Below are 14,947 nucleotides of genomic sequence, written 5' to 3' on the forward strand. Positions count from 1 at the left end.
AATGTTCAGTATAGTCTATTTAGAGGCCATTTTCACCATCTAATCAAATTTGTGAAGTAAAGTAACTTTTAATATCATGTTGCCTTAGAATTTTAAAGCCAGACAGGAATGTTTTTCTGCTCTTCCGCAAACACAAAATAATTCAAATAACTACAAGTGTTTATTTAGAAAAATCATGGGCAAGTATGAACACAAACTTCCTTTTACAGGCACATGGAATTTCAACCACTACCAAACAAACCCAGGAAGCCCCTCCTTTTTCCTAAAAGAAAGAAATAAATAAATGCAGATTTAGTTTGTGTAGCTGGTAAAATATGCCCTAACTGATCATTTGTGTAACTGGATTTTCAAATTCTTGTGACAACATGCCCCGCTCTCCCCTTTATGTATTAAAGAACGGAAGCTTAAGGTTTTTGCATACAGGGTAGTAAAACATGTTATTCTTTCATGTTATTTATTCTCGTAAACTTAGAAGCTCACCATCTTTCTCGAGCACGGTGTATGTGGTCTGCATTCCGGCCTGGATGTGGTCGGTGACGTGACAGTGCAGGTGCCAGAATACAGCGGACGCATGGTGACTGTCTGGAACGTCCCGGGGAACAGATCGAACACGTCTGCTCGATGGGTGCCGCTGGCCTGCGGGAAAAGCCCATGGTCATCACACTGATACTCTAGAAGAGTTTGAGCTTCTCTGAAGAAAATGTGAATTGGATGGATGACCATGTAGTCAAAGCTGTGGCCGTGGAAGTGTGCAGTGTGTATGTCCACCTCGTTTCCCATTCCCATCAGATACCAGTACACTTTATCTCCAACCTTCATGTTCAGGCCTTTAAGGTTGCCGTAGACTAAACCATTGATTCCTGTGATAAACAACGGAATAACCACTAGTTTAGCATCAACGCATCAGGCCCAACTTAACATTTTGGGCATTTTACACTAGAGCTATTGGTGAATAATAACAGGAACATTGCTTACATTTTAATGCTGAGGCAATTATGTTTTAATTAAAAGAGGAAATTTCTCAGGGTTTAACAGTTAGCACAATATTCTATGATCAATTTGCAGTTATTTAAGGATTATTTGAGACCTGTCCAACCATGACCAAAACTATTCAACCCAGAGAAACTAAACTCACCATGCATCTTGTTGCTTTCGATAAACTCCTCGTCCTCCTTCAGTGATGTGGAGGGGGTTTTAACATGAGCTTTGATGTTGTCATCCAGATACCAAGATTCATTCTCATCAAAGACCATGAAGAGCAGAGCAAACTCCTCAATCTCTTTCTTCAGCCCCAGCGTGCGAGCCAAGCTCTTCTTGCAGATGACCAGCGGCCCGATCAAATCACTGTACATGTCCTGCATGAGAAGACAATCAGATAGACTCTGGCTGCTTTCCAAAACTTCCACAGCGATAATTGAAGATACTTTCTTTGGACCAAATTCTAAGGCAGAATCATATTTACACTGAATGCATTTCAATGAAAGTAAACTATCCAAAATGCTGGACAAGTCAGCAGAAATGTTGATGAACTGCATTTCATATACTACTGAAAAGTCAAATAAATGCATTCAGGTTTTAGTTAACATCACACTGGTTTTGAACAAGGACTTTGTTTCAGTTGGTGAGGAAGGTACCTTGATAACATCCACGGTGGAGTAATACGCTCCAACACTGCATTCCTCCTGCTGTTCTGTCGGCCCAGAATTCTTTGGGAGGTACCAGGTATAGGTCTGAGTTTCACCTTGAGTAAACAATACATACATTTAGACTTAATAAAAAAATATGAACTTTATTTTGTCTAATATTCATGTCAGATCTTACCTGGACGTGTCAGGGACTGTCAGTTTTAACTCCATGGGTGTGTATGGAGTATGGCCTCTTAGCCATGTTCTTAAACACAATCTTCACCTTTTCTCCCACTTTACCATGGATCATGGGTCCTGAGATGAGCATATTTTAAAGGTTTACAAACATATGCACCAAATTATGAGCCATCCATCGATGTTCCACATATTCTTTTAATATTTACCCATAATTCCCAAGTGTTCCATATCAGCAGATCTTTCCTTGGGTTTAGTGAAGGTTTCATCAGTGTACTCTCTGTACAGAACCTTCTTATATTTTGAACCAATGAATTTGCCTTCTTTCTTGAGGAACTCATTGCCTGGGCTGAATATATCAAAATGAATATGATTTAGAATTTGCGCTTTCTATACTGACACACAGACACAAAGTTTCTCTTTTCCTGGATGTTGCCTGAATGGTCTTTGTATATACAATTTAGTCCAAAACTACACTACACTACAAACTAAACTACACTTAAAACTTACTTGGTCAGAGTATGTCACAACTTACTCATTCGCTGACAATCTTACCTTTCATCATAAATCTCAAATATAATTTACATCCTCTGCTGGAAAAAAAAAACAAAACAAAAAAAAACAATAGAAACCATCACAGAAATTCTAATAATTTCCAGTACATATACCATTACAAACTATCAACTTTTAATCATTAAAGCCATAACAAAATGGTTTCCTGTAGTGTTTTTTGGGACATGTTCCATTAGGATTTAGAGGGTTTAACAAGCCACCAATAGAAGTGGACAAATCACTAGTAGAGACCATTACAGTGTCCATTATAACCAGTACATTTCCTATTATAACCAGTAAAACCATTACAAATTATGTGGTAGTTTCTATTGTTCTTTTCAGCAGGTCTGCATGTTGATGCTTGGCATATACCACGTTTGGCGTCAATGATGCTAAATATCATTGATGTTCTTCAATGTCTTGTGTTTGCAAATGGGATTTATGAGTTCTGGTGAAGGACTTGGAAAAATACCTGTCTTTCAGACTATGGTGCATCTGTTCCTCCCATGTGCGGGTGGGTGAATAGTCCCAGTCCATCTCAACTGCAGCGATGTAATACTTCTTCTGGTGTAGCATCGTCTCAGACTGACGGTTCCAGAAGCGGCACTACTCCACGGTGTAGTTGGCTCTCATGCCTCCATGATAATGATCTGTGGTTTTACATCCCACCTCAAACTATCCTGCAGATGCCACAGGAGTGATCAGGAGTAAGTACAGAGGCGATGTGTGCGCTGTGTGAACATCTAGACTAATTATGCATTACTTTTAAAAGTAACTTTCCCCAACACTGCAAATGCATATTTGTGACTAGTACTTACAGTGCATTTTATTGGACTCTTGAAAATCATCATCTTCTTTCTTTACCGATTTGGGCTGTTTTGCTAATCTGTTGATGTTGTCCTCCAAATACCAGCTCAGGTTCTCGTCAAACACAGTTGCAAGAAGGTGAAACTCTTTGTCCACGTTTTTCTGGGATGGAAAAAAATATACTGTATATTGGTAAAGCTATGAGCAATACCACTGTAATAGCAAGACCTGAATGGAACCTGAACTCAGTTCTCCACATGCTTTCAGCTACTAATACAGCAGTACACATTTTACAAATGTGAAAACACTCAACATCCACCTGCTTTCCTGATTTGATGGATTTGGGCTTGCAGATCAGGAGAGGCCCAACCAGCCCAGAGTTGGTGTCTCGAATGGGATCCACTGCTGAGTAGTACATGTAGGTGATGCAGTCTGGATCTTTTTTGGTCGGTCCTCCATCCTTAGGAACCACCCACTCATACTGGTAGGTGGTGTCAGGACGGACCAATGCAGCAGGAAGTGGCTCGACCACTCCTGAAAGAGATGAACAACATACAACTTCAACATTTCAACATACAGTGATTGGTTTTTATTTGAATTGTTCTTCTTATTTTTGGCTTATAAATAATATGAAGGACCAGACTTGATTTTACTCAAGAATTACCAAGTTGGATTCAGGGCTGAATGGGGATACTTAGGGCCAGTTTTACTAACAGCTTGTGCCAGTGCAAACCGTCTTTTGGCGTTAAAATTGTACTGTCAGGTTTTACGAAAGACGCGCAGTGACGAATTAGGGCTGAAAAGATATGGACACAGTTATTTTTGCGCCTGACCTTATTGAATATGCATTTGTAAGAGTTTCCCTTTCAGATGCAAAATTTACGGGAGGAGAGTATTCAAATGAATCACGCAACGAGATTTACTAACGTTTGCACTCTTCAAATTACTGGTATTTGCGCCATTATTTAACGCCCCCAAAAAATGTCTTAAACTATTTGGCTGCTATTTGTTGCTAGGAGGAGGCACCGCAGAGAACAGAGATGGCATGGTAGAAGGGAGAGGATTTTTTCCACACATAATTTATTTAGAATGCAAGAAGAACACAAAAATATAATTTGCCAAGCCATGTTATTTTTTATTTGCTTCAGGAAATAATGCTGCCTTCACGTGTTATCGGAAATTTCTCATTTCCCACTTATGAAGTTGGGATTACGAGCTTGCCGTATTCAAGTGCTTTAATGTCAGAAAGAATAAAATGTAGCATCCCATTGGTTGACAATCATATAAACATTCACAGCGCTATACATGCAGTTTTATGACAATCCTGGAATTTCAGTCAAATACATGCTTATTTCACTGCTTATAAAACATACAATATGCTTTGAGTGATTGTTCATATCTAGCCTATAAATACACTACTTAAGCGACAAGACAAAGGGATGTAGTTGTTGTGAGAACAGACAGAAGCAATGGTTGTCCCCTCCACCATGTTTAAAGTTTATGACCCGCCCAACTTAGAAACTCTGATATCAAAATTATTTCAGAATTTCCCAGTAGTAAATACGACTTGAGAGGTCGTTCACGTCCAATTTCCGATCAGGAAACTCGTATTTACGATCATTTCGATAGCATGTGAAGGCAGCATAAAAGACTACTTTGAACCCTCAGCTAGGGGTCACGCAATACCAGATCTATCAAAACTTCTAGCAACTTTTAGCATTTTTTGGCCTCTGGTTCTTTTCAAAGTACTGTGTCTTCTTTATTTCTTTATTCTTTATTTGTGACTACGCTAATTTGCGCTGCGCTTGGTATATTGCGTTGGTCGATATGTAAGATCGTGAGATGTTGTGTCTGTGTTCTTTAATTTGCACATTGTTAGTAAATCACACGCAGAAATTTCCACGCCCATCGGTGCTGTTTTGGAATTGCGCTCTCGTACTAATTTGCCCTGTTTAGTAAAATTGGCCCTTAATATTTGACAATATCGTTGACTTGATTGCACAGAGACCATTTGAAAAGAACTGAACTGAGCTGAATCAATGATGAACTGCCTTTAACTGCAAACTGACTGTTTGCTCTTGTCCTCCTTTTTGAGCTGTTGTGCAATGCTCCTTGGCCTTGATTCAATATTAGATTTTTTTAGACAACCGTCTGGGTTTGCTTATCCCTTAATGTCCAGATCTTTCTATATGTCATTGAGATATGAGATATTTGAGATTAACTTTCTTGAGTTCACGAAGCTTCTTGGCAGTGTATGACTCTGCATAAAAAAGAATCATATTTACTTAAAGTTTGTCATACATGTTTATACATTAGTTCAAAGAGGTTTATTCTTTACCTTCCAGGACGTTGTGGTAGAGGGTTCCATCCATTTCTATGCTATATTGCACTCCGTGAGGTTGGATACTGTAGGGTCTGCTTGCCTTATTTCTAAATGTCACTTTAATGGTGTCCTCTTCCTCTGCTCTGATGACTGGACCTAAAAATCATCCCAAAGATGTGAAGAGAAAGCACTGACATAAAATCAAGAAAACTAATGTCTGCAAGCAAATCATGGTAACACTTTATTTTGATAGTCCACTTTAGACATTCTACTAACAGTAAGTAACTTTGCAACTACATGTCAACTAGCAGTCATTAGAGTATTAGTAGACTGTCTGTTTAATATCTGCTAATGCTTTATTTGATGTGTCCACAACATACAACACACTGAGTATGAGAAACTTTGCAAGTATGTGTCAACTTATTCTACTAACCCTAAACCTACCCTAACAGTCTACTCTGAGAGTTAGCAGACATGTAGCTGCAAGTTAATGACAATTAGTTGACATGTAGTTAACATGTAGTTACAAAGTTACTTATAGTTAGTAGAATGTCTAAAGTGGACTATCAAAATAAAGTGTAACCCAAATTACTGCAACATGTTCATTGTAATATTACAGTTAAAGGTTGATTCCAAGTTAAATACAATGTATGTTCTGTCGACTTGTGTACCCTGTAGTTGTATTACCCAGAATTCCCAGGTGCTGCTCCTCAGGGGTCCTCTCTTTGCGTTTGGTAAATGTGTCATCAGTATATTCCACATATTGGACCTTCTTGTATTTGCCCCCGATGCGATCATTGCGGTTTTCAAAGAAAGTGTCAGATACACTGCGGATGTTCAGAGACACAAGCTCAAATGTAAGGACAAAAGGACATTCACTTTGACTACAATATGTCTCTTAGTCAGCTTACAATTATATTTGTACCTGTCCTCAACAAGTTTCTTCCCTGAATACTGGTTTATCCCTGTTGGCCCATAATCCCAAATGATTTCCTCAGCGGCAATGTAATACTGTCTCACTTCTCCAAAGGGTCTGGGTTTATACACGTTTGGGAAACACTTCTTAATCTCAAAAATGGCTTGCATGCCAGCTAAAAGTGGGGAGAAATGTCATTAAATGCAACAGAGCAATTATAACAATGCAGAATGCATCCATATTTTCTTTCTGTACCTTCCAGATGATCATTGACCTGGCAGCCGAGGAGCCACTGGCCAGGATTATCTGCCACCATCTCTACATTAACAAAAGTAGCTGGGAACAGACTGACGGTGTCAACATGGTGCCGTTTGTCCGTCAGGATCTGTCCATGGAAGAAGGCTGAGTGGAGGTCCACCTCGTTCCCCATCCCAAACAAGTGCCAGTGGATCTTATTGCCCATGCACATACTGAGATCCGGCAAGTTGCCATAGACATACCCATTGATAGCTACAGTAAAGTTCAAAAGGGAAGTTGAGATTTCTGGATAGTTTCACAGACTGTTTCTTTTTTTCTTTTTCTTTTTTTAAATAGTAGACAGTATATAGAATATACTAGAGTAGCAGGGCTGCCCAAACTCGATCCTGGGGGGCCAGTGTCCTGCAGAGTTTAGCTCCTACCCCAACCAGCTAATCAAGCTCTTACTAGACATATTAAAACTTAATGGCAAGTTGGATGATCAGGACTGAGTTTGGGCACCCCTGCTCTACAGTATACTAGTATTCTATGTAGTTCATAGATGTGCCTAGAACAGGGTTGGCCTGTTCACAGTTCATGTTCATAAGACATTATTTCAGGATATTATCACTGAACGCACAGTGCATTTTATTGCTTTCCTGGAAACCTTCATCTTCCTTGTTGACTTTGGCAGGAGTTGTGCAGTAGGTCTTGATATTTTCATCCAGGTACCAGCTGAGGTTCTCATCAGACACCGTGAACATAAGGGCGTAAAGATAGTCAGCTGCCTTGTCCCCATGCACATCTAGAGAGCCTGAGATTTGCACAAACAACAAAGAATCATTCATTTGCTCGTGGGCTATATCAGAACTTGAAGTGTGTGAATTGCAGTATACAATTCATTTCATGGCGGTCAACTTATTTATATGAATTTGTATCAATAATTGTACAGTATATAATCATTTGAGTCATCATTTGCATTCCAAATTGTCACTGTGTAGCAGCTAGCTAGATGTTTAGCATAGATGTATCTTAAGTGTTTTGTTAAATAGGCTAGGTTCCTGAAACCCTGATTGAAAGGTCTGATTACGACTTTTTTTTTCAAGTCTTAACAGAAAGTTTCGGATCTAATAGCGACAAATTTTTGACACATATCAGATCTATATTGACAAAACGTTTGACTCCTCCCTCCGTGGCCAGGCACTTTAAAAACCCATAAATTATTTCATTAATTCATGAATTCTTCCTTTTCACAAATTAATTATTCTTATTTGTTTATTTAAGGTGTAAACCTGTCTAAATAATCATATTTGAAGTGGAAGTACATTTCTAAGTGGATTAATTTCCAGTTATTTGTCACAGCTGTAAATGTTTTGTGTATCACATGAAAATCACTGTGTTTACTGGTTTCCATCGTCATGACATAAGATGGAAAATAGCTCATGTCATATATAAAATATATATCCATATTAAAGTTGCTTGAATTTGAACCCACAGCAGTACTGAGAGATCCGGACATTTGAACCTTGAAGTGAAGAGAAATGTTTGTACCTTTTTTACATATAATGAGAGGTCCAATGAGACCTGAGGCGATGTCTTTGGGGGCGTTAACATGCGAGTGGTATATTCTGGTTAGGCAGTTAGTTTCATCTTTTCCAGGAGAATGGGAGGCCGGTAGGGTCCAAATGTAGGTGAACGACTTCCCAGGGGCCACTGAATCATCGGCTTTCTCCACCTTTTCTGATGAGTCGGGATATAGAGCTGCTGGAGAGAAATCCATATTCACAGTTTTCATGATGAGCAATTTGTGAGCAAGAGTTAAAGTGATCAAATGAATTCACACCTTCATTGGTCTTGTTGTAACTGAGGCCGTGTGCATGGATGGAGTATGCTCGTGTGGCCGTGTGGACTAATGAGGGGTCCGAGGTAGCCCAACCACTTGGGTTTTTCTATCTCCTGTCTGTAGGTGGCGTCAGTATATTGCTGGTACACTGCCTTCTTATACACCCCTCCAATCCGCTGCTCTCCCCTCTCAAGAAACACCCGTGCTTCTCTGTCAAACACCAAAAAATCTGTTTCTGTGCTGTTTTGACATGCACTGACTCAGAAAGGTAAAAATTGTTACCTTAAATAATAACTCAGTTGCTTGGGGTTAAGGGTTTGTTGAAGACCCAGAATCTAAAGCTATGTTTTACACAACCAGAGCTCATTCATCTTCATTATTTAAATCATTAATTTTCCATGTGCAGCACGATAATTTGTATGAAGCGGCATTTCAAATGTATTGACTTCCATTGGGTGTCACTGGATAAACTGATTCGTTAATACAGTTGGATACTACAGCTAAGCATGACTGTATAAATTATAGGAGCAAAATACAAGTGAAATTATCACTATGGAAGGATATAAACTTCAATATTCTGCTCTAAATCGCAACTATAATGTATTTAAAATGATTAAATGTTTACTAAAATGTTATAAGGTAATTTCTTCCATACTGAACTCAGAACTATGTGTTTGTACTCACTCATCTTCTTTTATGGTTTTGTTCTGAATCAGATTTCTACCACTAGGAGCATAATCCCACTGAATCTCCTTAATGGCAAAACAATATTCCCTTGTGATAGAAGACACGATTCCAGCACAACACAAAACCCCGAGCAGCGTCCACTGCAGGCCCTTCATTTTGGATCCCTGGGATTTGACTAGCAAAATGGGGCAAATGCTTCACCTCTTTAGATGATGAAGGGTGACAGCAGTCAGCCAATCACAACAGACGTGAAAAGGGCAAGTTTACACACACACTGTAAACTGTCTGCCAATACAGGACCCCATGTATTTACTGGCGGTATGTGACCTGATGAACTCTAGGAAACTCCTGTCTTTCAGAAAAACCATCTGTCTGATAACGCTTGTGCCTGAATCGGTGATAATTTTGCCAGTTCGGATGCTATGAATTCATTTTGAGATAGTATGTTGACTTGGTTGGACAAGTTATAGATACAATACCAACCAAGCAAAGAAAAAAATGAGATGAGCTAGATAAGATTTGTAAAGAAAAGCAGTCACCCCAATGCTTGAGTGTGTTTGTGCGTGGTAGACGTGGAAAACACTGCTGACCGGAAAAACCCAACTTGTTTGCATTACGTAAAAAATCAATAGGGTTTTAGGTATTTGTCTCATGTTGAGTTGAGAAATGTTTGTCTGTTGGGACTTGACAGCTCAGCAGTTGAAATGCTTTTATGCATTTAATGCAAATAATCAATAAAGCTATGCTATGCTAATATTTGTTGACAAATCATACCTCACTACTAATGAACAGGAGAGATAGGGCAAAAGTTGATTTGTTGATTTTGCAACTTACAATAAAGTCAACATTTAAAACAGTTTCAGCAACACAAAGTCAGCTAAAATGTCTCACCCAGTAACACACTATCCATAGAATGATTATGAGGAATAAACAAGTGAAATGCAGCATCCTGGGAAGGGCTACAATGTTATTTTAAAGGTTCTGGGATTCCGAAGAACCACAGTGTCATCCACAAATCTCCATACAGAGAAAACCTTTGACCACAATTGGCCGGCCTGCCAAAATTCCTCTAAAAGCATATCAACATCTCATCCAGGAAGCCATAAAAGAGCCAAGGACAACATCCAAGGAACTGCAGGAATCTTTCACATCAATAGAGGTCAGTGTTCACAGCTCCACATCACAGAAACATGCCAGAAATGGCATCCCATGGAAAAATACACATGGTTTCAAAGCAGCTTTACAGAAAATCAAAATGTTAATGTTTAGAATATCTTCATATCTTCATTCCATATTAAGGCTTATCTAAATTTTGCCTTGATGATCCTTAAAACTTTTAAGAGAAATTTCTTACAGTCTAAAGTGAACTGGAGGTCTTTCTGTCTGGAGTTTGCATGTTCTCCCTGTGTTGGAGCAGGTTTTCAGTGAGTGCTCTGGTTTCCTCCACAATCCAAACCACTGCTGGCACTAAATTATGCCTATGGCCTGAAATGCTGGAATATGCTCTACGTCGCTGTGCACCTATACAGGACAAGTTGATTGCAAAAGATGGATGGATGAATACTGCTGTCTACCAGAAAATACTGAAGAAGAATGTCACCAGTCTGAAGCACAAGGATCCCAAGCAAAGGAGTAAATAAACCCCTGAATATCTAGTTAGAGTCCTGACTTAAACCTGGACTTTATTCTATACTATACAGTTAATGCTGCATGAAAAACTTCCAATGGGGCTGAGCAAAAGCAGTTCTGCCAAGAAGAGTGGGCCAAAATGCCACATTAGCAATCTGAATGACCAACCCCTGGTTATCTAATGCATTTGGTTGTGATTTTTGCTGCTAAAGTTGGCTCAACCAGTTATTGCCCTAACGTGCAATATATATATATATATATACACACACATGCACGCACGCGCGTACACGCGCACACACACACACACACACACACACATATATACTTATATATATTATATGGATGTATTATAGGGATTGTTTACTTGGATTGCCTTGGTTTGAATATCTGAAACTATGTATGTTTTTGCATAAAAAATACAAGAGATCACACATATATTTTACAGTTCTGAGCTAAACAATTTATGTTCACATACTTGTGTAGCTTATGTTGGGCCAGACATCTGCTTGTCCTCAAATTATGTACCAAGACGATTTGGGCAAGTTCTACAGTGTGACAGATTTATGTTAGACATTATAGCGGAGACTGGATAATGAGTCTTACAGCAAACATTTCCCAGGGGATATTCTTGTACTGCAAATTGTGAAAACCACCCAAATCTGAAATTATCCACGAAATTTACAAAACAGAGTCTAAAAGGAGACATATTTATTCATTGATGGGAATATTTAAAACAGCTTTTATAGGTATATAAAACAACATTCATCTTCTGTACTTCTATTACTCTCAATATTTAAATAATTTACAAAACAACTTCCTGTACAAAACGAACAGATCTCATACAAAAATACATTTATATCTTAGCAAGATGCACATTGTTTTATACAGAAAACATGCACTGCTAATACAAACTCGGCTGGAGTGATGTGGAAATGTCCCGATGCATTCAGCTCAAATCATTTTTATCCAAAGCGACGTTCATGGCTCAGCGGCTCTGCTACAGATGAGCAGTCTTTTTTCTGAATGACTGGGGCTGGGAAGCGCTCCGTCCTCAAGCGTTTAGACTGTACTCCTGTTTGTAGCAGCATGGCCGGCACACTGCGTTGACCAGTCCGCTGACGAGCTGCAGGAAGCAGATGAGGAACTCCAGGGTGCTGAGACCCAACAGGATAGACAGCAGCGTCACATTCCACTCCACAATGTGTGCCGGCTGAATGCATTCGGACCACTTCTCTCGAGCAAACAGGTACCTGAACAAACGGAGGAAAAGAGTTCAAGACTTCTTTCTTATGAAGTCACCATCAAAGCATTTTCGGGAAAAAAAAAGAGCTCATACCTTCCGCCATCATCCTCAAAAGGACACATCCATCCCATCACAGTTAAGCAATAAGGCCCCTTCAAGAGCGCCACACCAGAGATCAGGAAGCAGTATGCAGATCCGGCTAATCCCACCAGAGCGGCGAACACCGAACCACACATCTACACACATAACGTGAAACTGATGAGTGTGGCTGACCTGTGCAACATGTCCTTGAATGAAGGCTCCCTTCCCAACACTCACCGCACAGCTGTCTGTTCCACAGGAGTCCACACACTTCCCCATTCCCAGAAACACGCAGGCCGGTATCAGCATCTGAATGTGGACAAGGAGCTTTTAGTACAGTACAACTCTCTAATTGAGTAATTGCACATCATTACTACTGACATACATAGAATGCTCAACAAGAAAAAATCTAGAATGGAACTATGGAATTAATGGTAAAAATCTAGAGATGTCAGCAGGTTAGAAGTGGACCAGTGTTGCATTTTGATAAAAAGTTACGAAGATACCATCAACCAGGTATAGTGTAAAATATATGTATTTCAAATACATTTATTTCATGCTGAGTATACTACAAATATGCTTGCATATTTATGTACGTATTAAAAATATGCTGCAGTTGTACTTTTGGTAAACTTAAACTAGTATACTATAAGTCTGCTAAACCGGGACAACTAATTTTGTGCTTAATGCACTTTACAGTAATTGTGAGGAAGTACTGTAGAGCTGACGTCCAGATAAAGATATACTGAAGTTTGATTGTGCTAAAGACGAACTATTGCAAGTGTACTTCAGGTACACTTTAAATATCTTGCATTTCAAGGCCGATATTATTCAACGATCATAAAATCCTCATCAATAGTGACATTTATACACATTTGTGGCTTAATATTGAGAAATGTGCATTGTGCATAAGTGATACAGCAAAAAGATTCATTATCATTTTTATATCAGGAAGTTTCAATTGATATGCCAGTAAATATTATAATAGATTATTATAGAACTATGGAATATCATAGAACTATACTTAGTATGAAATAAATGTATTTTAAATATGTTACTTTTTTACTAGGAGTGAGATATCTAAAGGTTTAGATTTTTACACAAGTTTATTTATGAGAGTAAACACGTTTGTATTCTTGTTTCCTCAGCTGTATGTTTTGTGGATTAAGTTCCTTTCATCCATTTATTTTACCATTAGCTTTTCATTAAGTTGTTCATTGTTTCCGCACTTTGACCAGCAACCAAGAAATGCCCCAAAAGTTTACTTTGTAACTCTCATTCCAACCCAATCTTATGAGAATTTGCGAGTATTGAACGAGTTACCAACTTCATTTCAGAAATTCACACTCGAACGAAAGGTCCGCCCCTAGAGTTAACCCTCAAGAAGGCAAGGGTAGATTGTCCGAACAGTTATGAATGAGATTGCACAAATCCACCACCAATTTGCCAATCTGCACAATACTTTCTAACAATTTTAAGTGTTACTCATGAGCTTTTAAACAGAACAATATAGTTTCCTAAACCAAACCCTTGGAGTTCTTATACGCATTTTTGAGTCAAATTGGCAATTTTTCATTAGCCTAACCCTAATAACCCTTAGTAACCTAACCCTATAACTAAATTACTAAATTAAATAAAAAACGAAATTAAGTGCATTTTGCTTAAAACAAGTAAATTTATCTGCCAGTGGGGTAAGTCAAATATTCCTAAAACAATAGTATTTTGCTTACCCCACTAGCAGATAATTTTACTTGTTTTAAGCTAAATAAACTTAATTTAGTTTTTTCCCCTGGAAACAAGACTGAATATCTTAAGTAATTTTGCTTATCTAGTAAAAGTATCTTGATTTTAGAATTTTAAGATATTTTGACTAGAAACACGACAAAAATACTAAGTAAGTTAAGCCATTTTTTGCAGTGTAGATACCTAACCCTTACTTAATATTGAGCTTTTTCACATTTCAATTAAGACATTAGAGTGTTTATTCAGTTTTTTCCTCATGGAGACATTTGGGTCGCCCACAAGCCACCAAAACTACTCCACATGTCTGCCCACAACCAGGACACAAGAAAACATTCACACCAACACAAATCTGATACTTACCACCAAACCACCTCCTCCGATTCCCATGAAGAACCAGACATACGTGGCCACATGATCATCCTGAACGAAGTTGATCTTTCCGTCAGGAAAGAAGAGCAGGACGTTTGCCACAATGCAGCAGGTGGCGAGAGGGATAAGGGCGAAACCCAGAGACCTGGCGAAGGCCAGAGAACACATCTTCACACGGAGCAGAGGGAGCGAGTGCAGGCGGCTGTAATCCGGGACAGGAAAGTAGGGTGGTGGACGGAGGAGTGGAAGGGTTTTAAGAGGCTACCTCCATCCTCGGCCCCCCATGAGAAGGAGGAGGAGACAGGAAATGGGCTGACATTATACAGTGTGACTGGAAACTCTCTGACAGACGATATGACTGGGACTTGGGGGGGGTTGAGGAAAACTACAAGATGTTTTCCTATCAAAGCTTCCTCGTCATAAGACAAAGACGCATCTCAGCAATTTTACAGTTTAAGTTAACATTACAAGCATTTTGCTCAAAGTTGTGGAATTACAAATTGCTTTTTAGAAAGAGAGTCTAATGTTGATATTTCTATAAATATAGATTTTTACACATTTCATTTGTTTCACTACAAGGTTGACATTGTAACAGACAAAACAGAAGATAGAGAGAGGCTTATTTCAATGCTTTAGAAACTCTTTAATTGTGACTGACAAAATCTAGTTGCTTAGTTTATGCATGTATTGTGGTAAA

The 14,947-nt window shown here is 38.9% G+C and overlaps 1 protein-coding gene and 1 pseudogene across 2 annotated transcripts; both read right to left on the reverse strand.

Moving 5' to 3' along the window:
• Positions 1-176: 176 nt before the first annotated feature.
• On the reverse strand, positions 177-9,340 carry LOC306867522 (ceruloplasmin-like; annotated as a pseudogene). The gene is made up of 17 exons (XR_013786127.1): positions 9,183-9,340; positions 8,499-8,708; positions 8,207-8,419; positions 7,296-7,469; positions 6,674-6,928; positions 6,428-6,593; positions 6,190-6,329; positions 5,518-5,658; positions 5,398-5,439; positions 3,499-3,713; positions 2,845-3,341; positions 2,030-2,169; positions 1,822-1,940; positions 1,635-1,741; positions 1,136-1,355; positions 481-860; positions 177-262 (listed from the first exon to the last, which is right to left on the reverse strand). The product of XR_013786127.1 is annotated as a ceruloplasmin-like (transcript).
• A 2,013-nt stretch (positions 9,341-11,353) lies between these two features.
• On the reverse strand, positions 11,354-14,610 carry LOC306867172 (transmembrane 4 L6 family member 1-like). Its single transcript, XM_079412744.1, has 4 exons — positions 14,242-14,610; positions 12,376-12,447; positions 12,151-12,293; positions 11,354-12,064 (listed from the first exon to the last, which is right to left on the reverse strand). The coding sequence occupies exons 1-4, from the start codon at positions 14,416-14,418 to the stop codon at positions 11,866-11,868; spliced, it is 591 nt and encodes a 196-aa protein (XP_079268870.1). The 5' UTR covers positions 14,419-14,610; the 3' UTR covers positions 11,354-11,865.
• Positions 14,611-14,947: the final 337 nt, after the last annotated feature.

The sequence above is a fragment of the Barbus barbus genome (assembly GCF_936440315.1).
Source record: "Barbus barbus genome assembly, chromosome: 49".
Classification (NCBI taxonomy): Eukaryota; Metazoa; Chordata; class Actinopteri; order Cypriniformes; family Cyprinidae; genus Barbus; species Barbus barbus.